Source organism: Vigna unguiculata, chromosome 9 (assembly GCF_004118075.2).
Source record: "Vigna unguiculata cultivar IT97K-499-35 chromosome 9, ASM411807v1, whole genome shotgun sequence".
Classification (NCBI taxonomy): domain Eukaryota; kingdom Viridiplantae; phylum Streptophyta; class Magnoliopsida; order Fabales; family Fabaceae; genus Vigna; species Vigna unguiculata.
Genome location: NC_040287.1, coordinates 28777860 through 28803942, shown reverse-complemented (window position 1 = coordinate 28803942; position 26083 = coordinate 28777860). Strand labels below are relative to the sequence as shown.

The following is a 26083-nucleotide window of genomic DNA, read 5'->3' as shown; positions in this document are numbered from 1 at the left end:
GTCTATTGATAATTTTGAAAATAAATCTGCTTATTCGAGACTGAGATCACTATGATAAAACATTTGCTGACATCCCGACCTTAGAGAAACAGTTCTCAATTTACTTTTTATGTTTTTTTTCTTCGTTTTTACTTTTGAAAATAACTTTTGAAAATATAAAATTATACTGTGAAACAAAGTTGGCTTTAAGAACTAATATTTTTTATTAAATTTTTTTATGTGAATACCATTAGTATAAAAAATATAAGAAAAATATTTTTATTTTAGTGTTTTAAATAATGAATAGTATATATAGTGAAGTGATAGTTACACTACTAGATTTTTTAAAGATTAAGGTGTGTTTAATAGTCATGTAGGCAGCATTATTATACATTGTGAGGCTATGTAGAGTTAAGTAAAGCTTCTGACCTAATCTTACCCAAATGATGCCAAGAAGTTTCTTACTTTCTTACTTCCCTTGAACGCTATATATGATTGCTGTAGGGAACATTCAGCCCGCAAAGTCTGAAAAATCACCAATAAAACCTTTAGGAGCTTTCTCTTATCACTGTGCCCTTTACACCACTTGGTAAAACCCGCCTCAGAACACCACAGAGGTCATAAAATACTTCAATCGCACAAGTAGTTGATACAAATTATTTATTGTGTTTGTCTGAACCAAAAATATGAAAAAAATACGATATCTACATTATTACTATGATTCGTATTCTTATTTTGGTTGAGTGAAGGTGCAAAAGGTGGCCTTACCAAACAAATATTCTCAACCAGTCAATTAAGCATGACTAAAATAAGATTACATATAAAACTCGTTCTATTCTTTTTTGAAATATTTAATTTAACCAAACAGTCAAATTTGTCTCTGTGTTGCTTGCATTGGATATAAAGCATAAAAAATGTCTCACATCAAAGCGTTATACGATGGGCCCCTCCAGAGGAAAATAGTTTACCAAACAATTGTAATAATTTGACAAAGCAGCACAATGACGCGGGTTTTCACTTCCTGATCTTTGAATTCATTAAAAATCGAATCTCTCACCACTTTTCTAATCCCTTATAATCAAAATTCATAAATGAGTTTTTGAATTAGTTCCCATAACACCTTTTGAAAACTCAATATTCCCAAATTTCCCATGCACATACGACTCTCCATTTTCTACGTGTTAGGTTAGGCTACCTGCCGAGACAAATTGCCTTGAGTTGAGTTGAGACACATTCAATCCACAAACCATTATAAATACACAACTTCCATTAACCAATAAGCCACACCCTCACACATACAAACACAAACACTTCAAGTGACTTAGTGTGTTTCAGCAAAACATGGCTTCGTTTTGTTCTAGATTAACTATCAGTTTGGTTCTGTTTGTCCTCGTACTGGGTTGTGTCAATGCACAACTTTCTACTGACTTCTACTACAGTTCTTGCCCAAAACTCCTCTCCACTGTGAGATCCACAGTGCAATCTGCCATATCAAAGGAGACCCGCATGGGTGCTTCTCTCCTCCGCTTGTTCTTCCACGATTGCTTTGTCAATGTAATTTCCATGCATGCATCCAGTATAACTTTGTTTGGAACAACGCATATTTCACACAATTTTGTCGCATGCAACTATTTTTTGTCTCTAACTCATGAACAAATAAATACAGGGATGTGACGGTTCGATTCTTTTGGATGACACGTCAAGCTTCACCGGGGAGAAGAACGCAAACCCCAACAGAAATTCTGCTCGTGGATATGAAGTCATTGACAGCATAAAATCAGCCGTGGAGAAAGTGTGTCCAGGAGTTGTTTCCTGTGCGGATATCCTTGCCATTGCTGCCAGAGACTCTGTTCAAATCGTAAGTGGTCAAAGAACCAACAACCTCAAATTAAACTAAATCATTAATTAATTAATTACATGTATCTGAATTAATATGTTGTTGATTTTGATGGCATTAGCTTGGAGGCCCTAGTTGGAATGTTAAACTTGGAAGAAGAGATGCTAGAACTGCTAGCCAATCTGCTGCCAACAATGGCATTCCTGCACCTTCTTCAAACCTTAACCAACTCATCTCTAGATTCAGTGCTCTAGGACTTTCCACCAAGGACTTGGTCGCCTTGTCGGGTACAATAATTTACCAATTAATTACATTGCAATCATATGGTCATAAATTTCTTATCTTCACTAATTATGAGTCGCATCTTGGTTAGGTGGGCACACAATTGGACAAGCAAGGTGCACAAATTTCAGAGCCCGCATCTACAACGAGAGCAACATAGATACCTCATTTGCCAGGACAAGACAATCAAGCTGCCCCAGAACATCAGGGTCAGGGGACAACAATCTGGCACCGCTTGATCTTCAGACTCCGACCACATTCGACAACTACTACTTCAGGAACCTGGTTCAGAAGAAGGGTCTTCTCCACTCTGACCAGCAACTCTTCAATGGTGGCTCCACTGACTCCATAGTGCGTGGCTACAGCACCAACCCAAGCTCCTTTTCCTCTGATTTTGTCTCCGCCATTATCAAGATGGGAGACATTAGTCCCCTCACTGGCTCCAAAGGAGAAATCAGAAAGAACTGCAGAAGGATTAACTGAGTTTGAATATTAAGGGTACTACACACACGCAACCAATTGAATATTGTGTTTGAGATATGTGTGTAATAAGTTGCTAAAACACGTTTAGGTCGTATTTTGGATTCAGTGTGTACTTTGGTGTGTTCTACTTCCCTCTATTTTTGTTTCTTTTTACTTTTCCTTTACTAAGTCGTAGGGAAAAAAGCCTTTATCAAGGCTCAAGAACGATGATTGGTATGATGTACAAGTTTACTTTTGATTTTCCCTTTATAAACATATAGGAAACATATTCCATCCGAATTCAGTTTTCTTGTTGCTTTTATGCACCTTTTCTAGCTTATGAACTTCTTTCAAAAAATTGTGTTGCGGAACATTTACAGTTTTTTCTATTTCTTTAATGCCAAAATGCTAATAATTCGTTTTAATTAGGTGCATCTTGAATTTTCAATTTTAGAAATTAGTCATTCTAGCTTTTTTGTTTTATTTTGGTTCAAGAAGTGGCCCACTACAAAACGGACCTAAAGAAATAACTCACTGAAAAGTTTTACACTTGGGTTTTTCTTCCTGCACCCCCAATTTTTCTTCCTACACCCCAACTTTTTTATAATTTCACTGCTACCCTTTTAGTTTGTAGTTACCGGCTTTCAGAAACCAGAGTTATCGACTTTCAGAACTCGGTGTTACCGGCTTTCAGAATCCGGTGTTACCGGTTTCCAGAAACCCGTATTACCGATTTTCAAGATACGAACAGTGGCGAAACATGAATAAAATTTTAGGGGTGCCAAATTTAATTTTTTTTTATATAAATTAATTTTCTAATTAAATAAAAAATTATTCATTTTCTTTACTTAAACCATTTTAATAGAGTGATTCACGTATGCACTTTTCAATTTCTAATATTTCTAAATTATTGAATTCACGCAACAGAGGTATTCTAATTTCTATTCCAAATCAAGATTATTCAACTAATTCATTATGTGTGGTAGAATTTGTAATGCAACCCAAGATATATCCATAAATTTTACCATTTCGGCAGAAAACACAACAACCTTTAAATTTCATAATTCAAGATTGTACTAATTTGGGTAAAAATATAATTAAGGTTAATGCCAATTTGATAAAAGAATTCTTAAAATCATAATTAAGATTCATACTAATTTAGGTAAAACTTGACTTGGAAGAAATATCATAGGAGAATCATAAATTTAAGATACATAAATCATAAATTTACTGACTTTCAGAATCCAACGTTATTGGCTTTCAGAAATCGGTGTTACCGACCTTTAGAAATCGGGGTACCGAATTTCATTCTTGAGAGTGCGGGCTAAGGAGATATTTAGTTTATAATTTATTTTTATTTTTTAAAGGATATAATAGAGATATTTAGTTTATAATTTATTTTTATTTTTTTAAAGATATAATAGTAGTCACAATGAAACTTGGAGGTGCAGGAAGAAAAATTGGGGGTACAGGAAGAAAAACCCTTTACACTTTAGAGGGTCTTTGAAACCCATTTTCTTCTTGTGTGACCAATAAATGAAAGACACCGCCGACATCTATGGTTGCGTATATCAAATGTTCAGTTTTCACCTAATATATATCTCCATGTATTGAAAAGCTTATATTGATTTTAATTATAATATTTTCAAAATTAATCAAAGACTAGTTACTATTAACATTTTGCAAGGGGCTGATAACTTTAAATTTTGAGACACAGATTGATAAGATTCTCTCTATTACTATTTCTTTATTTCTTGTCTTATTTTTGTCATTATTTTTATACTTTAACATGTTAATATAAATATTAATTTTATTATAATATAATACTTGAACATATTTTAAACTGGATTAAGATATTAGTCTCTAGTATGAATAAACTCTCTATATAAGATCTCAATATATATATTTTTTTTTAATTTTCATATATGACAACTTTAAAATATAAAGAAGAGGAAGTTTGATTCATTACAGAAATTGAAATTTAGATAAATTTTAGATATATATTTTACACCATCTCTAACTCCAACTTTAAAATAATAATTTTATGAATTTTTTCTTATATATTATTTAACTTTATTCAATACGAACTTAATTCACGATTATATTCAAATCACGAATTAGATATACCGAAAAAAAAACATTTGTTTTGTATTTTCATCGAAAAGCGTAATATATGTCTCCAATGTACGAACACGGAGTTTAGAAACACATGTAATCAACGAATTAGTGACACAATAAATATCATAACATGGCTATGGCTAATGTCCAATATATAATGCAGTGAACAAGTGGTGCTACTGATTTTGATGCCACAGTGTTCAAAGAATTTGTATTAGGTGTGTATATATCTTAAAAAAATATTACTCTGTTAATAATCAACATTTCTTCTTCTTTAATATCTTTATTCATCATTCACTCACTCACATACATAACGCATATGCATGCTTTTGATAGCGGGGAACAATGAATAAAGAACTTATACTTTGCCAAAATCTCTTGTAACATGTTGCTTTCGTATCCTTTCTCTAAAATAAAAAACCGTAACATTAGTAACATTATTTTTATTTATTTTTGAATTATTTTATGATAAAAAAGTGAGTGAAACACGTGTCAAAATCTTTAATTTGTTAGGTTTCATTTGTATATATAAGAGATTATAGATTATTTGTGTTTTAGAGAACTAGATACACCGGTGCAAAATAGATATATTAAATTAGTTCTGGAGTTGATATTAGATTTGTGTCACCACCGGTCTAATATACACTGATGAATATGTTGAAGACATATTAGGTTAATTGCATAACCGATCTAATATATACTCATATTAGATCGATTTTAAAAAATCAATCTAATACCTTTAAAAAAAAGGAAAAAAAAAGATTTTTGAAAGACATATTATATCGATTAAGACCCATAACCGATCTAATATTTTACACTTATGCAACCAATAATTGTCTTCTTTTATGTGAAGCTTTTTCCCTTTTCTTTCTTCATGTTTGTTAGTCAACAAAGTAATGCAAGTCCTTAGGCAGAAATGGTATAATATGTGAGAAGAAAATGTCAACATCTGTCAACAACATCACAATGTACAATAAATAAACAAAATTGAATTCAAAGTATATCAACCAAGCAATTCAAAAAATTTTAAATCATTACATTGTTGCTAAAAAATCTTCATCCCGAAAAATAAGTCAACAATACTCATTTAAATCTTCAATTTATTAACTACATATAACATTGAAATTTATATTGTGGTGAAGAGACAACCTGATCGGGGGTTAATTCACTATTGGTTGGATAAAAAAATTCAGCAAAAAGCTCATTCGCCACCTACAATATTAAAATAATCAAATCAAACACAAGATGGAAGGAAAAAATCTGATACTAAAACCAAAGCAATTCAAATGTGCCAAAATTTGAGTTCAACAAAAATATCCTTTTCTTTTTTCCACTCTTGTTAATCATCCAACTTATTTTTCCTGCATCGCTCATAATCTTCTGTAGTAGATAGCAACTTTGTGTAATGTTCATCATTTTCTTGGCGATTTTTTTCTAACTCTTCAAATTTGCTAAGTCCTGTGTAGCTTTTGAAAAACTTTTTTTGTTCAAAATATGAGCTTGGCCTGGGTATGATCTTCACAACACTTCTTTGTTGTGCGGGCAAGCGTTTTAAAACTTTCAAAAATGTTGTTTTCATCAATAGTAATTTCTTCAACAAGAGGATCCATGGGGTTTCATTTTTGTTAGTTGGATCGTGGGAAGTAAAGTCTTGACTAAAGGTTTGTGGTATCTGACTTCCACCATTGGCTACCTTTTTAACAACCTTGTCTCGTTTTTTATGGGTTTGCAAATTTGTCTGTTTTGGAACAACTGAAGTTTGCAGTAGGGATTGTGATGCGTTTATGCCATGACAAGAGATATTAGCTGGTGCAACCAACACTTTGTGTAAGAGATTCATGGTTTTTTATACAAAATAAAATAAGTACCTATAAAGTATATGAATGATAGTTGGGAAAATAGAAAATAGATACCAAGCTCAAAATATGCCAATGTAGATTTTACTGTCAAACAAGCGGTATTCATATAGAAGAAGATGAAAAAGATCGAAGATAGCCCCTAATCGGGATAATTGATCATAGTATTTCTTCATCCTCACTCAAATCTTATATTTCTCAAGATTGTTGACCGCGGGGAGAGTTAGACCAATAAAGGAGAATCCTTCTAAAATGTTGGATCCAGTAGGTGATGGTTGGATTTTGATGAATTTTCCTATAAAACTCTTATACAAAGTCATATAAGGGAAAAGAGGGCTCCGCCTAGGTACACCGCTAAGAAAGGCTCACAAAATGTATTGGCAATGGCAACTATACCTAAATGTGTACACAAAATGGAAAAGGCCATAATGAATGCTCAACTATTTGGATGTAGTTGATAGGGAAATGTTCATCAGGGTCAAAATTTCTTTTTCAAAAGTGTTCGAAAGGAAACTAACCCTAATTTCATAACGACAGTGGTATATATAAAGCAAAAGGGTGTTTCGTCTTCTTGACTTTCACATATAGGGCCTTCTGGTTTACAAGGTTCAACAATCACTAGGTTCTCTTTGTAGACTTTACTAAAACTCTGGACATGTCGCAAAGCTCGAACCTTTTCGACAGAAGTATATATTGAGGTTTCTCTAAGAATATCCAACTTGGCCCAAGGGTTCACAATATAATAATCCATATGTCAAAAGCGAAATAGAAATTAAAGCAAAGACACAAGAGTTGTAAAGCAATAGTGTAAGTATGGTCCAAAAGGAAAAATAAAGATAAAAGAGGAATTAATACCTGACTAGTTTTTGCGACTAAGGAGAAAGAAATACAGAATGTTCGAAATAACGTAGTAAAACAACGACCATGAGGAATTTGAAAAGGTAGGGTTCATAGGCACTTCAATTATCTTAATAAAACCATTTGGCATATGTAGGACATATGAAGCGACATGTGCAAAGACGAAGGGCAACAAGTTTTAATATCTTAAATATTAATATAAGTTGCTATGGAAGTAATTAGAGGTGGCAATTAGGGATGTCAAAAATATATGTACCCGATATCCGCGGATAAAACCCGCAATGGGTAGAAAACGAATATTAAAAATGGGTACCCACTACTCGTGGGTACGGGTATTTTTTATACTCGCATGTTAACGGGACGGGTACGAGAATCATAGTATCCGTATCCGTGGACACTCGTACCCGCTAAACTTTAATTCACAAAAATACCCTTATATATATATATATATATATATATATATATATATTAGTAAAAAACATTCTGACTTAATTTTTTCTAAGCTACACATCTTGTCTTCTATCTTCATTCTTCCAGCTTCAAGTATTGGTACATTGTCTTCTTCCAAGTACACCCCTTGACATTATTCTCTTTCCCTTCTTTGAAATTGGGCATATACATCAAACCCTATATAGATAATGACGTTTATGGTATGTTTGTTGTCAAATGATGGAATCAAAATAAGAATACTTGGCACGATGCAATTGAGGTTTATTATGTGATTATTTTTCAGGAATCAATTAGAGAAAGTGGGCTTGTTGATGAAAACACTAATTAAAGAATTTTCATTGTGTTGAACGTCATTTTATATTTATTTTTATAATTATTTCGACTTGTATAGACTTGAGTTTTTTTGAACTTTATTTAAAATTTATGACAGTGATATATTTTATTTTATTGTATTTGAATTTATCATCAAATATTTATTTTTAAAATAATTTTGTAAATACTTGCGGGTACCCGTGGATACCCGCGGATATGCAAAAAATAAACTGGTACCCGTGTAATGGATACCCGACGGATATGGATACGGGCACGGGACGAATATTTATCCAACGGATAGGGTACAGGAGAGCTACTACCCATACCTTACCTGTCCCGTTAACATCCCTAGTAACAATGTAGGCTGGCCCGACCCATTTAGACTTGTCCCGTATTTAGCCCACAAAATACAAGTCAGGCTAAGCCGATCGCATTTGGAAAGCAGATTGAATTTCATGAGCTGCCTCGCATATGTTTAGGCCTGCAGGTTAGCATGCTTTTCCTAATTAAAATGACTACACTGAAATGGAAAAGACCTATAAGCATAACAAAACATACGACGGAAAAATACATCAAATGGAGAAGACCCAAAACCCATAAACCATTTTAATCATCAACACCACCACTCCAAGATCCAAACCCTTAAATCCGGCGGCGGATGATTATGGGTGCAGGGAGGGGCCTTGCCGCCCCCCAAAATTTTGAAATTTTTTTTACAATAGATATTTTATTTTTTTTATTATAAATATTATGTATTTTGATTTTATTTTGTTATAAATATTAAATCAAATATTTTATTTCTTTTATAAACATAATAATTAATACTAATAAATAATAAAATATAAAATCAAATATAATAAAGAATAAAGATTAAAAATATTTATCAAGATATTTTTTATTATTTGTTTTTATTATAGATTGTGTTTTTCATAAATTGTTCTCATATTTAATTCTCATGTTTTCTTTTGTTTCTGAAAAGAAAAGTTCTATTATTTTTTCTTTTATCTCTCCTTTATTCTCTTCCATCCTCGAGGAAGAAAAGAAGAAGATAATTCTTTCGTCTCACTTGATAGTGACATATTAATTCAATAATTTATTTAATGAGCCTCTTTTATATGTTTATGCCTTGAATTTCTTACAAATTGTTCTCATCTTCCATTCTTACCTATTTTCTTTTTTTTCGGAAGAGAAAAGATCAATTACTTTTGCTTTCATCTCTCAACTATTCTCTTCCATCCTCGAAGAAATAAAGAAGAATGTAATTCTCTTTTGTCTCACTTGATAGTGAAATATTAGTTTAATAATTTATTTAATGAGCCTCTTTTATATTAATTTTTTATTTTATCAACATAGAAGAAAAATGATTGTACTGTGTGTTTTTTATAATTGAATTTTAAGTGTGGTTTGATTATCATCGAATTTTCTTTTGGTATTTATGTCTCTCAATTTTTTATTAGATTATGATAAATCATTTTTTAGTATTTTTTAAAAAAAATAGGTATATTGATGAAGAATAAAAGAATAGATTATTTAAATAGGTATATTGATAAATCATTTTTGGTATTTATGTCTCTCAATTTTCTTCTTATAGTTCATTCTTTATTGTGTTAGTGACAATAATAAAATGTATAAATTTTGAATATATTATTTGGGCACCCCAACAATGTTGGTCAAGATCCGCCCCTGCTTAAATCCATTCCATAATCCAAACCCTCAAATCGCAAGTCCACTATATCTTCAGTGCTCCTCTCTGCTTTCTACAACAATAAAGTATTACCAATACTTCTTCCTGTAATAATGACACCCCCCAAAGCAAGAAAAAAAAAACTTTTCTACAGCAACCTCTAGAGGGTTGGGGTGCATTGTCGATGGAAGAGAGGGAGGATACGTCATTGCTGGCTGAGAGGGAATGAGGATGTGCCATCGTTAGCTGGGAGGGAGGAGGTGTCACTACTGGCTAGAAGGGAGGAGGTGCCCGGTTAGAAGGTTGAGGAGTGAAGAGGCATTCCATGTTTCGATTTTAGAAAGAAAAGGAAAAGGGGTTTCATTGTTGTGTTGCTATATGTTTCACTAAAACAAAATCACGCATTCACTCATTCATTAACATCATAAACAGACTAGTGGGTTAGCCTGCCTCGCTCTAAGCCCACTCGGGCTATAGGTTATGTGGGTCAGGCTTCAATAGACCAATGAGCTCAAAATGTCAGCCCACCCTATGCTTTTACAAGTGGGCCTACAGGCTGGCCCATCCCACTTTGTCATCCCTAAAAATAATTAGAGCTGTCAAAATAGGTTGGAACCCGCGAGCCAACCTGGCCCACCACGGGTTCAGGCCGGGTTGGATTGAAAATGTTTTATAAATTTTAATATGGATTAATTTTTGACTCGGCCCACCTAAAACCTGGCTCATTCGAGTTGAACTCGTGGTGAGCCGGGTTGGTGAGCCGGGTTGGTGAGCCAACCCACAAATAAAAGGTTACATAAGTGTTTTTATTATGTTGGGCTTTTCATTTGGGTCGGGTTAGGTTGTTTTTTCAAGCCAACACATTGGTATTTTTTTTATTTTGGTTTTTAGTTGGAGTTTAACATCCTTTTGGATTGCATTTGGATTCTATTGAAGTTTATTTAAATTTTAGTCAGAATTATAATTTAGTTTTTTTGAGATTGAAGAAAAAAATTATATTTTTTTTAATTAAGTGAGTCGGTGAGCCAACCCGTTTAATCCACCAACCCATGCTGAATCGGACTGAGTTCGAATTTTTTTAACTTACTAATAAGTGAGTCGAGTTGAATTAGTTTATTAGATGGTCAACCCATGGTTGATCGAGCCAGATTTTAAATAAGTGGTCAATCCATGGTTAATTCACTATGTGGCCGGCCCATGGTAGCTCTAGATAGAAGTAATGTTAAATAGTTTTGTATGAAGTATATATACATACATGTTGGTTGGATTTTAAATCCCATTCACTAAATTGTAGTTTCAAGCATATTTATATATCTTAAGTGATCGATAAATCAATCGATGATGATATTATTTTTAGTATTAAAATAAACCTTATTAATCCATGAATCAATTATATACCCATATTAGTTGGGTTGAAGGTTGTCAACAATATTAACCGTTATAATTTTTAACAATTAAGTAATACTTGACACCATAATAGTATGTGATTTAGTGAAAGAATGATTAAGATGTTAAAAATCCTTTAATACATCATTTGATGGGCATTTGTATAGTTAAATTTGGATATAAAAAAAAAGTGCTACCTATTTTCCGTATATGCATATTTGCCAAATCATAGAATTATTTGGATTAGTCGTTTTAGTTAATGTATTTGGCATATATATCTTGTTCATGCTAATGGCACATAATGTCACATGGTGTTTATTTAAGGATACGAGAGGATGACATATGAGTGGTTACCTTGTGAAAGATTGAGGATTGGAGGGCGAAGGAATAATGGCTGGTGAAGATATTTGTAGAGTATCATTGATCCTACAAACATGAATGTTATTATAACTTTTAAGTTTATTTTTATTCTTATTTAATTTTTATCTCTCAAAAATTTAAACTTTATAATTCTTAAAATTTATAAAAAAGGCGGTAAAATATTTACTTTATTTGTCATCTTTCTAAAATTTAAAATGGACAATGATACTTTAACCCACTTTTTTTTATCTACTTTTAACTCACCACTTCAATCACCATTAGATCATCACATCACATCACTAAAAAAATAAAAAAAGATGATCTAATGGTGATTAAAGCAATGAATTAAAAATGGGTCAAAAAAGTGGGTTAAAATATCATTTTTCATTTAAAATTTCTTATCAAATAGTTATAAAATATCGTTTTTGTTTGGTAAACACTAGTGCGATGATTATCTAATATTTTTTATTCAATAGATACTAATGAGTATAACAAATTTTTCTTTTTTTCAATTCTCAAAGTCTAAAGCACAGTTTTTTTTTCAGAGACTATATAATAAAAAATGTTTATTTTAAATTAAAAATATGTTTGAATCTGAAAAGTTAATTGAAAACATATTTACTCTGATTAAATATTGGTTACGCAAATAGCATGTTGAATTAGAAAGAGATATACAAATGTTTTTATCATGAATAAATAGAAACATACTTTTAAGTTAATATCAATCCAACCTATTATTTTTCTTAAAATAATACTTTTTGTTTTTTATATTTTTACTGAATATATATATATATATATATATATATATATATATATATATATTTAATATTGAGGAAATCGATCAAAACTACAATTAGATTAGGCTATATTAAGAGATTGTTTTTAAAGAAACCTGTAATCTAGATTGATTTTTTCATACATAGTTCCGAAACAAAAGTAAACAAGAGTTATAGGAAAACTTATTACTATTTTATAGTTGGATTGTGTGGGAACCCAAAATTCTCAACCCCTATTATCTTCTCACTCTCTGTCACCCACTCCATTGAACTCCATTACTCCTCACAGCATACCCTTCTCTCTTCTTTTCCTCTACCTTCTCTCTACCAAAAGGAGAAGTCTGAACTTACTCTTCATCCATTTCAGAGTCCAGACCTGAGGCTATCTCATGATCCTCTATCCCAACTACAATTCCCCTCCTCCATGTAAGTTGTACCTAACCTTTTCATCTTTTTCTTCTTCAATTCGAAATTTGTAAAGATTCCCTTGCTGTTGAGTCAATTTTGAGAACCAACAATCATTCTCATTCTCTGAACCTGCATTTCCAGTTCATTAGGTTGTACAATTGAGGAGCTCTTGGTTGAAAGGAATTCTAACTAGTTAAAAACCCTATAGAGGTAAGGGAAGCTAACCCTTTCTTTAAATTTTCTAGATGATCCGTGAATAAGCTTGAATTGCATGTTTAAATGTATGAATTGACGCATGGATTGTGTGATTTTTGGTGAGTAATTGAATGATGTTAAAAGGAAACTGACTTGCTGCATGAAGGAACAGGTTCGTGTCCTGATATTTTCGCCTAGGCGAGTGACGCTCGCCTGAGCGAAAATGCCATGAAACGCACCTCTGTTCCTGCGCGAAGCCTCGCCTAGGCGAGCTGGGGTCGCCTGAGCGAGATCACGATCTTGTCTGGGCTAACCAGCCTAGCCTGAGCGAGGATTTGCCCAGTTTTCTCTTTTTGCCACTGTTAGTGTCTCGCCTAGGCGAGACTGACTCGCCTGAGCGAGATAACCTCTCGCCTAAGCTAAACTTTCTAGCCTGAGCGAGAGGTACTGCAGTAGTAGTGTTTCAAATCTGTTTTCCTTGGTACAACTATATGTTTTAAAGCATCTTTGTGCAATTTAGACTCTGTATGATTGGAATGCTACCATTGATGTATAGAATGATTTAATTGGATGAATGTAAGTATGAAGAGATGAAGTTTGGAATGGAATTTCAAGGGAAATCCAAGTAGAAATTGTAGTGTGTGTAAGGATGTAAGGAATCTATACTGGTTGGTATCCTGAAACTCCAATAATCGTTCAAGCTCAGATAGAGTAGAATGGATTATGTCGTGAGGAGTAGCAGGAGGTCCTCGTCGTCTGACTCGATCAAGTCTTAGACGTGGAGGGGACTTACCCTGGGAACGGTCGGGTGAATACCCATGTGTCCAGACTCTGCAGAGTCTGGGAACCGTTACAGGTGCAAGCCACCAAGAGCTCCAACGTCACTTACACAATCCGGATATCGAGTCTATGATTTATGATTGAATTACATGCTATAAATGACATCTTAAATTGCGAAATGTGTTGATATTTGTTCTTTCAGTTAGCTTACCCTTTTTGTTGTGTGTCTGCTTTTGCATAATACCCCTTTTGCAATGATCACCTATGTTTGGTGGGAGTAGAGCTGAAACCAGATGGAGACGCTTCCTCTTGAGTAGAAGTTGGAGTTTGGCAAGGAGTGCCACTATAGTTAGACTTTTACTGTTTTTTTTTTTGCGGTCCTGGGTGTAGTCTAGCATCCCTTCTACCCACTCTTACCTGATGTATATGAGTTCATAGATGTATCAGTGTGGAGGACTGTACTAGATATGTTTATTCTACGTCTGTATGTTTGCCCCTACTATCTGCTATGTTTGATCATAATATAATGTTTTGTTTGATAGTATGGAAAACTATTAAATGGGATGTTACATTTTTGGTATCAGAGCAGTAGTTCCTTTAGGGTCTGTAGGTGTGAGCTTGCCTAGTTTCTGTTGTGTGTTTCTTATAGTGTTTTGGTACAGTTGTGGCGCTTGTTAGAGAAACTGATGACTCTCTCTTTGTGTGGTTAGAGCTATGGCACCTAGACCTCCTCCTCCTACTATTCCTAACCCGGATAGCTCTCACTTGGTGGGGACTATTGAGGCGATGTTGGCAGCCATGCAGCAGCAGAATGCTAACATGGTGAACCAACACAACTTGGCCTTGCAGCAGATGGAGTCTGCTAGACTCGCAGTAGAGACCACCCAACAGAGGCACTTGGAAGCCTTACATCAACTAGGGGAGAATCGATCTGCGGCTGGATCTTCCCAAGCTCCACCACCACGAGTGCAAGAGTGGAGTTTGGAGGACTTTCTCAAGCATCATCCATCCCGCTTTAACGGCAAGACCACTCCAGATGAGGCAGATCAGTGGATGCGAGATATGGAGAGGATTTTTGAGGCCAAAAGATGCCCATCAGAGAGTAGACTGGCATATTCTGAGTACTTGCTAGCCGGAGAGGCTGTTCATTGGTGGTCTAGCATGAAGATGATGTTAGAAGACAGTAGGGAGGCCATCACTTGGGAGCTATTCAAGAAGAAGTTCTATGCTGAGTACTTCCCAGACAGTGTGAGGTATGCCAAGGAAGTGGAGTTTTTACAGTTGATGCAAGGGGAGATGTCTGTATCCGAGTATGCAGAAAAGTTCAAGCACTTGGGCAGATTCCACACCTTGAGGATGGCAGAAGACTGGCAGTGTAGGAAGTTTGAGAATGGGTTGAGAGGTGATCTCAAACTCATGGTGGCTCCACTCTCTATAAAGGAGTTCCCCGCTTTGGTAGAAAAAGCAAGAGTAATGGAGAAGCTGAAAGCGGAAGTAGAGGCTCAGCAGCGGTCTCAACAGAAGGTGGGAGGACCATCTGGGTCCACGAGCCGACAGGATGATAGGAGGAAACCCTACTCCAGACCTCCGCCTCAGGGGTCCAGGAGATTCTCACCGCAGTCACATCAGTCTCCTCAGCATCAGTCCCCTCAGCACCTTTCTCCCAGACCTCGGTGTTTTCAGTGCGGAGGGCCCCACATGAGGAGCGCTTGTCCTCATCTTGGTAGTAGGCGGGCGTGTTATAAATGTGGCCAGGAAGGTCACATTATCAGGGATTGCCCCACTGGCAGGAGCACAGTGCCAAGACTTTCGGCGCAGTCACAGCCACAGCAGACACGAGGAAGTGTTAGACCTCAGGCAGCTGGCCGAGTATATGCCATGACGGGCACAGAGGCGAACAGAGCAGGTAACCTCGTCTTTGGGTCTTGCATGATTGATGGTAAGAGCCTATGTGTACTATACGATTCAGGAGCGACACACTCTTTTGTGTCGGAGTCTATAGTGTTGGAGTTGGGTCTTCCGGCGAAGGAGCTCCAGTATGACCTGGTGGTATCCACGCCTGCTTCTGGGTTGATCAGAACCTCGACCGTGTTGCTAGGTGCTGGGTTGAGGTTGAGGGACGCCAATACCGGGCAAACCTGATCTGTTTACCTTTGGAGGGCTTGGATGTGATCTTGGGAATGGATTGGCTATCTGCTAATCACATTCTCATCGATTGCAAAGAGAAGAGGGTGATGTTTCCCAGCTCAGAGGATTATGGTGTGTTGATGTCCTCACAGCAGGTGGATCAAGCCATCCAAGAGGGGTCTCAGTGTTTCTTGATTTTAACTTAACTATCTGTTGAGAAGGAGGGCGGACACCTTAAGACGGCTGTGGTGAGGGAATTCTCTAATGTTTTCCCTGATGAGATACCCGGCTTGCCCCCATCCCGAGAAATCGAATTCTCTATTGATCTGGTACCTGGGGCGGGGCCAATATCAATAGCACCTTACAGGATGGCTCCTGCTGAACTGGCAGAGTTGAAAAAGCAGATTGAGGAACTGCTAGAGAAACAATTCATCAGGCCCAGTGTGTCACCTTGGGGAGCGCCGGTGCTGCTAGTTAAGAAAAAGGATGGCAGCTCCAGGCTTTGTGTGGATTACCGGCAACTCAACAAGCTAACCATCAAGAACAAATATCCTCTGCCAAGGATAGATGACTTAATGGATCAGTTGCACGGCGCTGCAGTGTTTTCAAAAATCGACTTGAGATCAGGATACCATCAAATTAGAGTTAAGTCTGGTGACGTGCAGAAGACTGCTTTCAGGTCTAGATATGGGCACTACGAGTATGTGGTGATGCCCTTCAGTGTGACCAACGCCCCTGCCTTGTTCATGGACTATATGAACCGCATCTTCAGGCCTTTCTTAGACAAGTTCGTAGTGGTTTTCATCGACGACATCTTGATATACTCTCGAACTCACGAAGAACATGCGGAGCATCTGAGAACAGTTCTGGGCATCTTGAGAGAGAAGCAGCTTTATGCAAAGCTGTCTAAGTGCGAGTTTTGGATGACCACGGTCCAATTCTTGGGACATGTGATCACAGCCCAGGGCATATCAGTGGACCCATCCAAAGTCGAGGCTGTTTTAAAATGGGAGCGCCCTAGATCAGCGACGGAGATTAGAAGCTTTGTGGGACTGGCAGGATACTACCGGAGGTTCATTGAAGGGTTTTCTAAGATTGTGGCGCCTTTAAGTCAGCTGACCCGTAAGGATCAACCTTTTGCTTGGACTGACCGGTGTGAAAATAGTTTCCAAGAGTTGAAGCAAAAGCTGACCAGTGCTCCTGTATTGGTGATCCCTGATACCAGTAGACCCTTTGAAGTATACTGTGATGCCTCCCATCAGGGGTTAGGGTGTGTTCTGATGCAAGAAAGGAGAGTGGTTGCCTATGCCTCCAGGCAACTTAAGAGTCATGAGAAGAACTACCCCACACACGATCTCGAGTTAGCGGCGGTGGTGTTTGCACTGAAAATCTGGAGACATTATCTGTATGGTGCTCAGTTCCAAGTTTTCAGTGACCACAAGAGCCTGAAGTACCTGTTCGACCAGAAAGAATTGAACATGAGGCAAAGACGATGGATGGAGTTTTTAAGACTTTGATTTTGAACAGTTGTACCACCCGGGGAAAGCGAATGTGGTGGCGGACGCTCTAAGCAGAAAAATAGTTCATGCCTCTTATATGATGGCCAGAGAGTTGGAATTGGTGGAACAGTTCAGAGACATGCAGTTACAGGTGACTTTGGGAGAGGGCATCATTAGATGCAACCGCCTAATCATATCTAGTGATTTCCTCGTCCTGATAAAGGAGAGACAGTTATCTGATCCCAAATTACGAGAGACAGCGGAATGTCTTGGTACAGAGAAAGCCAAGGACTTTGGGATGGGAGGTGATGGAGTATTGAGATTCAGGGGAAGGGTCTGCATACCTAAGGATTTGGAGGTGAAGGGCATGATTCTTGAAGAGGGGCACAAAAGTCGTTTTAGCATGCACCCAGGCATGACTAAAATGTATCACGATCTGAGGGAATCGTTCTGGTGGACGGGCATGAAGTCAGACATTGCTCGGTATGTGTCATCCTGTTTGACCTGTCAAAAGGCTAAGACAGAACATCAGAGGCCTGGAGGGATGCTGCAACAGTTGGAGATTCCAGAGTGGAAGTGGGATAACATTGCTATGGATTTTGTTACCCATTTACCACAGACGGTGAGGAACCATGATGCTATATGGGTTATCGTAGATCGTCTGACCAAGAGTGCCCATTTCCTCGCAGTGAACCTAAGAATGTCCATGACGAAGTTGGCACAAATGTATATCAATGAGATTGTGAGACTGCACGGAGTGCCGTTGAGCATAGTCTCTGATAGGGATCCACGTTTCACCTTCCGTTTCTGGCAGACGTTGCAGAATGCCTTGGGTAGCAGACTAACCATGAGCTCAGCTTACCACCCTCAGACGGATGGCCAGTCCGAGAGGACAATACAGTCTCTTGAGGACCTCTTGCGGACGTGTGTGCTAGATCACCATGGCACGTGGGATGAAATCCTGCCTCTGGTGGAGTTTACCTATAATAACAGTTTCCATGCAAGCATTGGCATGGCGCCATATGAAGCTCTCTATGGCCGGAGATGCAGGACCCCTTTGTGCTGGTACCAAGACGGAGAGTCGGCTGTTGTGGGGCCAGAATTGTTGAGGCAAACTACAGAAAAGGTCAAGCAGATACAAGGAAGGATGAAGGCATCTCAGAGCAGACAGAAATCCTATGCTGATCAGAGGAGAAGACCTTTAGAGTTTGCAGTGGGAGATCACGTTTTCTTGAGGATTACCCCAACCACTGGTGTGGGGAGGGCTATTCGCTCAAGAAAGCTATCTCCTAAGTTCATCGGTCCATATCAGATCCTGAAGAAGATTGGGCCAGTGGCTTATGAGATCGCTCTACCTCCTCAGCTGTCTAACCTTCACTCTTTATTTCATGTCTCTCAGCTCAGAAAATATGTATCTGATCCCTCTCATGTGCTAGAGTCAGAAGATCTACAAATTAGAGGAGATCTCTCAGTGGAGGTTCAACCGGTTAGTATTGGTGATAGACAGACTAGACAACGCAAGGGGAAGTCGGTCAGCCTAGTTCAGGTCCTTTGGGATAGGAGAACAGGGGATTCTACATGGGAACTAGAAAAGGAAGTGAGGGAATCGTATCCACACCTGTTTTCTGGTAAGTCTTAATTTTCGGGACGAAAATTTTTGTTGTTGGGGAGATTGTGGGAACCCAAAATTCTCAACCCCTATTATCTTCTCACTCTCTGCCACCCACTCCACTGAACTCCATTACTCCTCACAGCATCCCCTTCTCTCTTCTTTTCCTCTACCTTCTCTCTACCAAAAGGAGAAGTCTGAACTTACTCTTCATCCATTTCAGAGTCCAGACCTGAGGCTATCTCATGATCCTCTATCCCAACTACAATTCCCCTCCTCCATGTAAGTTGTACCTAACCTTTTCATCTTTTTCTTCTTCAATTCGAAATTTGTAAAGATTCCCTTGCTGTTGAGTCAATTTTGAGAACCAACAATCATTCTCATTCTCTGAACCTGCATTTCCAGTTCATTAGGTTGTACAATTGAGGAGCTCTTGGTTGAAAGGAATTCTAACTAGTTAAAAACCCTATAGAGGTAAGGGAAGCTAACCCTTTCTTTAAATTTTCTAGATGATCCGTGAATAAGCTTGAATTGCATGTTTAAATGTATGAATTGACGCATGGATTGTGTGATTTTTGGTGAGTAATTGAATGATGTTAAAAGGAAACTGACTTGCTGCATGAAGGAACAGGTTCGTGTCCTGATATTTTCGCCTAGGCGAGTGACGCTCGCCTGAGCGAAAATGCCATGAAACGCACCTCTGTTCCTGCGCGAAGCCTCGCCTAGGCGAGCTGGGGTCGCCTGAGCGAGATCACGATCTTGTCTGGGCTAACCAGCCTAGCCTGAGCGAGGATTTGCCCAGTTTTCTCTTTTTGCCACTGTTGGTGTCTCGCCTAGGCGAGACTGACTCGCCTGAGCGAGATAACCTCTCGCCTAAGCTAAACTTTCTAGCCTGAGCGAGAGGTACTGCAGTAGTAGTGTTTCAAATCTGTTTTCCTTGGTACAACTATATGTTTTAAAGCATCTTTGTGCAATTTAGACTCTGTATGATTGGAATGCTACCATTGATGTATAGAATGATTTAATTGGATGAATGTAAGTATGAAGAGATGAAGTTTGGAATGGAATTTCAAGGGAAATCCAAGTAGAAATTGTAGTGTGTGTAAGGATGTAAGGAATCTATACTGGTTGGTATCCTGAAACTCCAATAATCGTTCAAGCTCAGATAGAGTAGAATGGATTATGTCATGAGGAGTAGCAGGAGGTCCTCGTCGTCTGACTCGATCAAGTCTTAGACGTGGAGGGGACTTACCCTGGGAACGGTCGGGTGAATACCCATGTGTCCAGACTCTGCAGAGTCTGGGAACCGTTACAGGTGCAAGCCACCAAGAGCTCCAACGTCACTTACACAATCCGGATATCGAGTCTTTGATTTATGATTGAATTACATGCTATAAATGACATCTTAAATTGCGAAATGTGTTGATATTTGTTCTTTCAGTTAGCTTACCCTTTTTGTTGTGTGTCTGCTTTTGCATAATACCCCTTTTGCAATGATCACCTATGTTTGGTGGGAGTAGAGCTGAAACCAGATGGAGACGCTTCCTCTTGAGTAGAAGTTGGAGTTTGGCAAGGAGTGCCACTATAGTTAAACTTTTACTGTTTTTTTTTTTGCGGTCCTGGGTGTAGTCTAGCATCCCTTCTACCCACTCTTACCTGATGTATATGAGTTCATAGATGTATCAGTGTGGAGGACTGTACTAGATATGTTTATTCTACGTCTGTATGTTTGTCCCTACTATCTGCTATGTTTGATCATAATATAATGTTTTGTTTGATAGTATGAAAAACTATTAAATGGGATGTTACAGATTGAATATAGTTTAAATTTCTGAATTTTTTGACGTAAAATTAAAATTTGTCTTTATATTAAAATTTTGATATTTTTATTTCCAAACTTTAAAAATAGATAGATATAGTTCTTTTAGTCCATTTACGTTAAAGAAAAAATATGTGTCAAACACATTTCATACTAATATTTGAGTTGTTTGTAACATTTGACATCTTTTTACTTTAATATCAACGTACTTGAGTTAAAATAATTATATTTATTCATTTGAAAAGTTTAAAAATCATTACGTATCAAAGTTTCAAACAGGGACAAATTTCAATTTTAAGTCATAAAATCAGTTTAGTGACAAGAGTTAGATGAATTACATGAAGTTTTAGGTTTAATTTCTTATTACTCTCATGGTATAAAAAAAATTGCAATTATGAGAGTTTTACGTAGTGGTCCGAAATTCAAATATTTGTTGAAATTTGTTTTGTTTAAAGGAAAAGTTAAGAGTGAAAAATGTGGTAATCGGCATTGATAAAATAAAAATAATATTATTATAGTATAGATATGATGTTGGCAATTGCATTAGTTGAGTGAGATCCAAGGATGCATATGCATTCCTTCTCCCACACATGCATCGATTATGAATTCGAGAACACACAAATAAATGATGCACCCAGATAACATAATGCATCTCTCTACTATTAAATTGGCCACAGTAATCACTAATTTGAATCAGGCCAAAACCTCACCTTAATTAAGGTTTTGAAATGGTAAAAGTAGTGATGATTGGGCTATGCCAACACAAGGAAGATGCCACGAGTTGAAGCAATCATGACATGGGACCAATACATGTCACATCCCTATATATCTATAAGTTTTAAATGAGTTTGGAAAGCAATAATATGTATACATGAATGGTTTTGGGCATCATGCAGAAAAAGAAAGTGGCAGTCTTTTTCTTCATATTTCTTGCTTATACGACTAAGAGTTTCCCTTTCTCTCCCTTTTCGACTATATCAAAACCTCACGCCAAGGAAACTCAACTCTTCACAAATTAAATAGCTGGCACTGGAGTATGACCATCCAACAAATACGTAACCAATATCTACCTTAATTTCACCTATTTATTTTAACCATTTTTTTTATTATCAAATTTTAATGCACAATGTGAAATGAAAATTAAAATGTTCATTCTTTTAGGAAGAGTCGCATCATATATTCAAAACCCATACTAAAACATAAAATAAGAATGTCTTCGCATATTGGTGGTGCCTCTCCTAATCCATTTTTTTTATGCAGTTAATGCATTATGAATCTCACATTAAAATCCTCGTTAATCCATTTTCTTCTCCTATGTTGGTGTCCCTTGATATATAAAGTTCGCTTAATTTGATATAGGTTAAAATCTTTAAAACTTTCCTCTATCAATCATCCAAGGTAAAAGGAAACTGAGAGGGAGAAAAAAAAAAGTAATATCTACATACAGTAAACTCAATTCTGAAGCTAACTAGGAACATATATATGCGACTGCTACAAGGGACAGTAATTAATATAATATAGTTTTTACTGTATAATACAAATGGTAGATAACTTGACGTAAAATTATGCTTCCCAATTTGCTTATATATATATATATATAAACCAAATTTCTGAGAAGTGAAGTGTGACTCAACTGAACATGGTGAAGATCACAAGCATACCTTTTGTCTCCCGCAACTTCAGACAGCAAACTCAGATACTCAGTGGCACAGATTAACATGTCTAAGAAAGGTTATAGTCACGAACCAGTCATCACGTGCAAAATTAATTCTACCAACAATAATATTATTGCAATGTTTCCCAAACCAAACTCAAATACCATCAATGCAATATAATGCAATATAAACCAAGTTTCCTTCCCCTTTATTGTCCTTTGCATCATAAAATAACGAAGGAAAAATGGGCTCAAGTATATATCAAGTTGGCATTGTGTCTACATCGGTTGGGGAAGAAAAACAGTTAATCACAGTAACAAGGAGCAATTAATTTTCAATCCGGTAGTAGCTTTAATTGGCTTAATTAAGAAGGTGTAGAAGAAATCAAAGTTTAAGCAGCCATAATTTCGGGTATATTAATGATATGGATTAAGATAATAAAAGGGGGGTGTCATCGTAATTAACAACATTCAGTATGAATACTCTCCTTTCTCTTGACTCAGTTTATTCCAGCCTGATGCATGATGATGATAATTAAGAGGGAAATAAATGGAATAATTGTTTTGATGAGGCTGCAAAAGTTTAACCAAAATAGGAGATATTATCAGTTGAAATTGTGGTGTAAGTGGTGGTGGGATCTCTGTGTTGGATGTAGATGGAAGAAGAGGAAGAAGTTTGAGGAATAGAATTAGGAGGTGGAAGTGGTGGTGGTGGAGGAGGTGGTGGAGGTGGAGCAGCGATTGAAACAGCCCCAGATGAAGGAAGCATTGGAACATGATGAGAAGAGGGTGGTATCATGTGAGCTTCCCTGAGTTTGTATTTAAGTATTTCAGCCCTCACTACATTAAGTTCTGCTTGTAAAGATTGAACTTGTTGCTGCAAACCAGAAATTGCACCCATGCATCCATACACAGGGTCTCTTAGCCGAACATTAGCTTCATAAACTAGACTATTTGCTGCATCAGCTCTCTGACACTCTGGTACTTCCTATATATATATAACAACACATTGTAATATATCGTTAAAATCTAATACATATACATATTATTAATGAGATAGATAATTAGTTAGCCATTACCATGAGCATCTTTGAGACGTTGCTGGCACCAAAAACTTTGTGGACTGAAGCAAACTTTTGAGGCTCATGGGGAGAGAAATATGGTGAAAAGGGACATTCTTGGGCACATCTTCTTCTCAACAACTTACATGCTGCACAAGGGGTGATGGTATTTAGGGTTCCAGGAGGACCTAACATGTGTCTTCTTCCCATTTGAGAAGAAACATCTCCTTCCCTTTTGATCTTCTTCCCTATCTCATCAAATCTCTCCCTGCACCACAAACCATACACTTACCACACCTCCTTTCGCAACTAATTAATCATCAGATATCATTTTTCTTTCAAGGGACTCAATTTAGGTAATTGAGAAACCATATTTTGTATTACTAATAAAGAAGATAATAGTATAAGAGTTCAGAGATAGAAAAGAGATTTATGTGTCTTACCTTTCTCTGGACATTCAGGCATGCCCTCTGATAATGAAGTAGGATTCACCTTAGGCTTAGGGAGAGAATATAGAGAGAGGTGCTGGTTGCAGAGTTCAGAAAGTGGAGAAGAAAGGAAAATAGAGGTAGAAAATGAGTGTGCTTAAAAGGCAAGGTATACACAAGGACAACTCCACCTATATTTATTTAAAACAAAAAACAAACAAGAGTTATTTCAATTACATGGAACGAAGAAGCTTGTTTTGTTTGTTGCTAATGCTTTAAACCTCTCTTGGTTTATGAACAATCGAGGATTTCAGGAAAAAAAAAAGAATGAAAAAGTTTGATTAAGAGGAGAATATATTGTTTATGTTGTACAAATGCCAGCTCATTGAGTGCTTGCTCACGTGTGAGTTCTTAAATGTGTTTGACTTTCTTAATCAACTTTCTGATTCAATTGCCGCCATGCATGTGGTTCTTGCTTCTTATTGAGGGCAGGTCCACCAAAGTGCCATTCTTTTTAAGCTCACATATAATTAATATTATCTGTAATTTGAGTATGTTTGTGTTAATATCATCTTATTGACTGCCAAAAAATGACTCCATATATACATTGTTTACACAAGTAATTGATTACACGTTAAACAAACATTAAACCAGAGTTGCACTTCCACAATTTAAAATCTTCGTATCTTGTCAAATTCAAAACACCCCTCATTCAGATCGGAATATGCTATATAGTTACTCTTCTTTTGAACAAAAACTGTATTATTATCAAAGATTGCATCCAATCACCGTGTAGAAACCGCAAGCTGACTCTTAACATGACAGTGCAGACTATATATATATATATATATATATATATATATATATATATATATATATTTATTTATTTATATCATCACTCACCCTATTATAGTAGTCCTCAACAACTACACCTCTTGTTATATTCTTATTAATGGAGATCTATACTATACATAAACATATAATTTTCTGCTGATCTTTTGTTTATTGTATAGGTCGAAAAACTTGAAGTTTCTTCTTTTATTTGCTGGTTATTATGTTGGGAAAATGTGTGTGACAAATAAAGTATATATAGATATAACCCTAGCTAACGCACATTACATTCAGCATGAAGAAAGTAAGGGCAATCTTTAAAGGAAACACATATACAGCAACCATGATCAGATTTATTAGAAACCTACACTTATTCATTCCTTAATTTCAGGATTATGAAATTGCTTCCAAACTTTGAACTCAGCTGAAAAGGAATCCTCCTGAATTAATATTATGTCAGTGCAATAAGGAAAAAGATTGGACACCTTTCAAGATAAGTTGATAATCTTGAGAAGAAAATGACTTGTTTCAATTGTGTGATTCATAATTTGATGTAGAGGTATGATGATATAGGACATTTCACCCAAGCTTTTCCATATGGGAAGATCATTTTCTCATTTAACAATCTAACATTTTAATTCCTTGTGGATGACTGAGACAGTTAACTGCTTAACTAAATTTGTCCTTCACCCAAATGACATATATATGAATTTTCCCTTGAACCACACCTTAACTTAATACAAAGAAACCAAAAACTCACCTCTCAACAGCATACATTGGATGTAAAGTCTAGAATCATTAACTTGAGATAACAATCATGTGAGATGAAAGAGTCACTTATAGTCCACATAGCAGTAATTAATACCACAGAAAGGAAGTTGAGTTAGATTATGCAGATACATAATTAAATGTGTATTTTGTGTAATGAGAGGATGATTAGAGTGAGTAATAATTTAGGATTTTGAGAAATGTTGTATCAAAGTGGGTGGTGAAAGAGAGGGAAAGAGAGAAGAGAAGAGTGTATTTGGAGTGGTGGTATTAAATTACGTAAAAGGAATGCTTAGAGTCTAAGGGAGTGGCACCATCCATTCTTGTTTGACCCGTATTTTGAGGCTTAGAATTCGCCCCGTTGTTCTCTCACCGCCAACCTAACTTCACAATACTAAAAAACTCCATCTTCATTCTGCATCACTGCACCAAAACCCAGAACCCACCACCCCACTACCATATTCAGCTTGGCCTTCCAACCACACAGATTCTCTCTTCTTAACATCTTTTTCTAACATTTAATATGCACCAACCCAACATCTAC

At 36.5% G+C, this 26083-nt stretch overlaps 3 protein-coding genes across 3 annotated transcripts; 2 read left to right on the top strand and 1 right to left on the bottom strand.

Annotated features, from left to right (window-relative positions):
• Positions 1 to 1247: 1247 nt before the first annotated feature.
• Positions 1248 to 2864, top strand: LOC114162473 (peroxidase P7-like). Its single transcript, XM_028046384.1, has 4 exons — positions 1248 to 1533; positions 1646 to 1837; positions 1938 to 2103; positions 2190 to 2864. The coding sequence occupies exons 1-4, from the start codon at positions 1321 to 1323 to the stop codon at positions 2579 to 2581; spliced, it is 963 nt and encodes a 320-aa protein (XP_027902185.1). The 5' UTR covers positions 1248 to 1320; the 3' UTR covers positions 2582 to 2864.
• An 11593-nt stretch (positions 2865 to 14457) lies between these two features.
• LOC114163630 lies at positions 14458 to 15885 on the top strand. The gene has a single exon (XM_028047933.1). It carries the CDS (start codon positions 14458 to 14460, stop codon positions 15883 to 15885), a length of 1428 nt encoding a protein of 475 aa, XP_027903734.1.
• Positions 15886 to 22842: 6957 nt separating this feature from the next.
• On the bottom strand, positions 22843 to 24257 carry LOC114162553 (LOB domain-containing protein 15). The gene is made up of 3 exons (XM_028046476.1): positions 23956 to 24257; positions 23531 to 23780; positions 22843 to 23439 (listed from the first exon to the last, which is right to left on the bottom strand). Exons 1-3 carry the CDS (start codon positions 23967 to 23969, stop codon positions 23035 to 23037), a joined length of 669 nt encoding a protein of 222 aa, XP_027902277.1. The 5' UTR covers positions 23970 to 24257; the 3' UTR covers positions 22843 to 23034.
• Positions 24258 to 26083: the final 1826 nt, after the last annotated feature.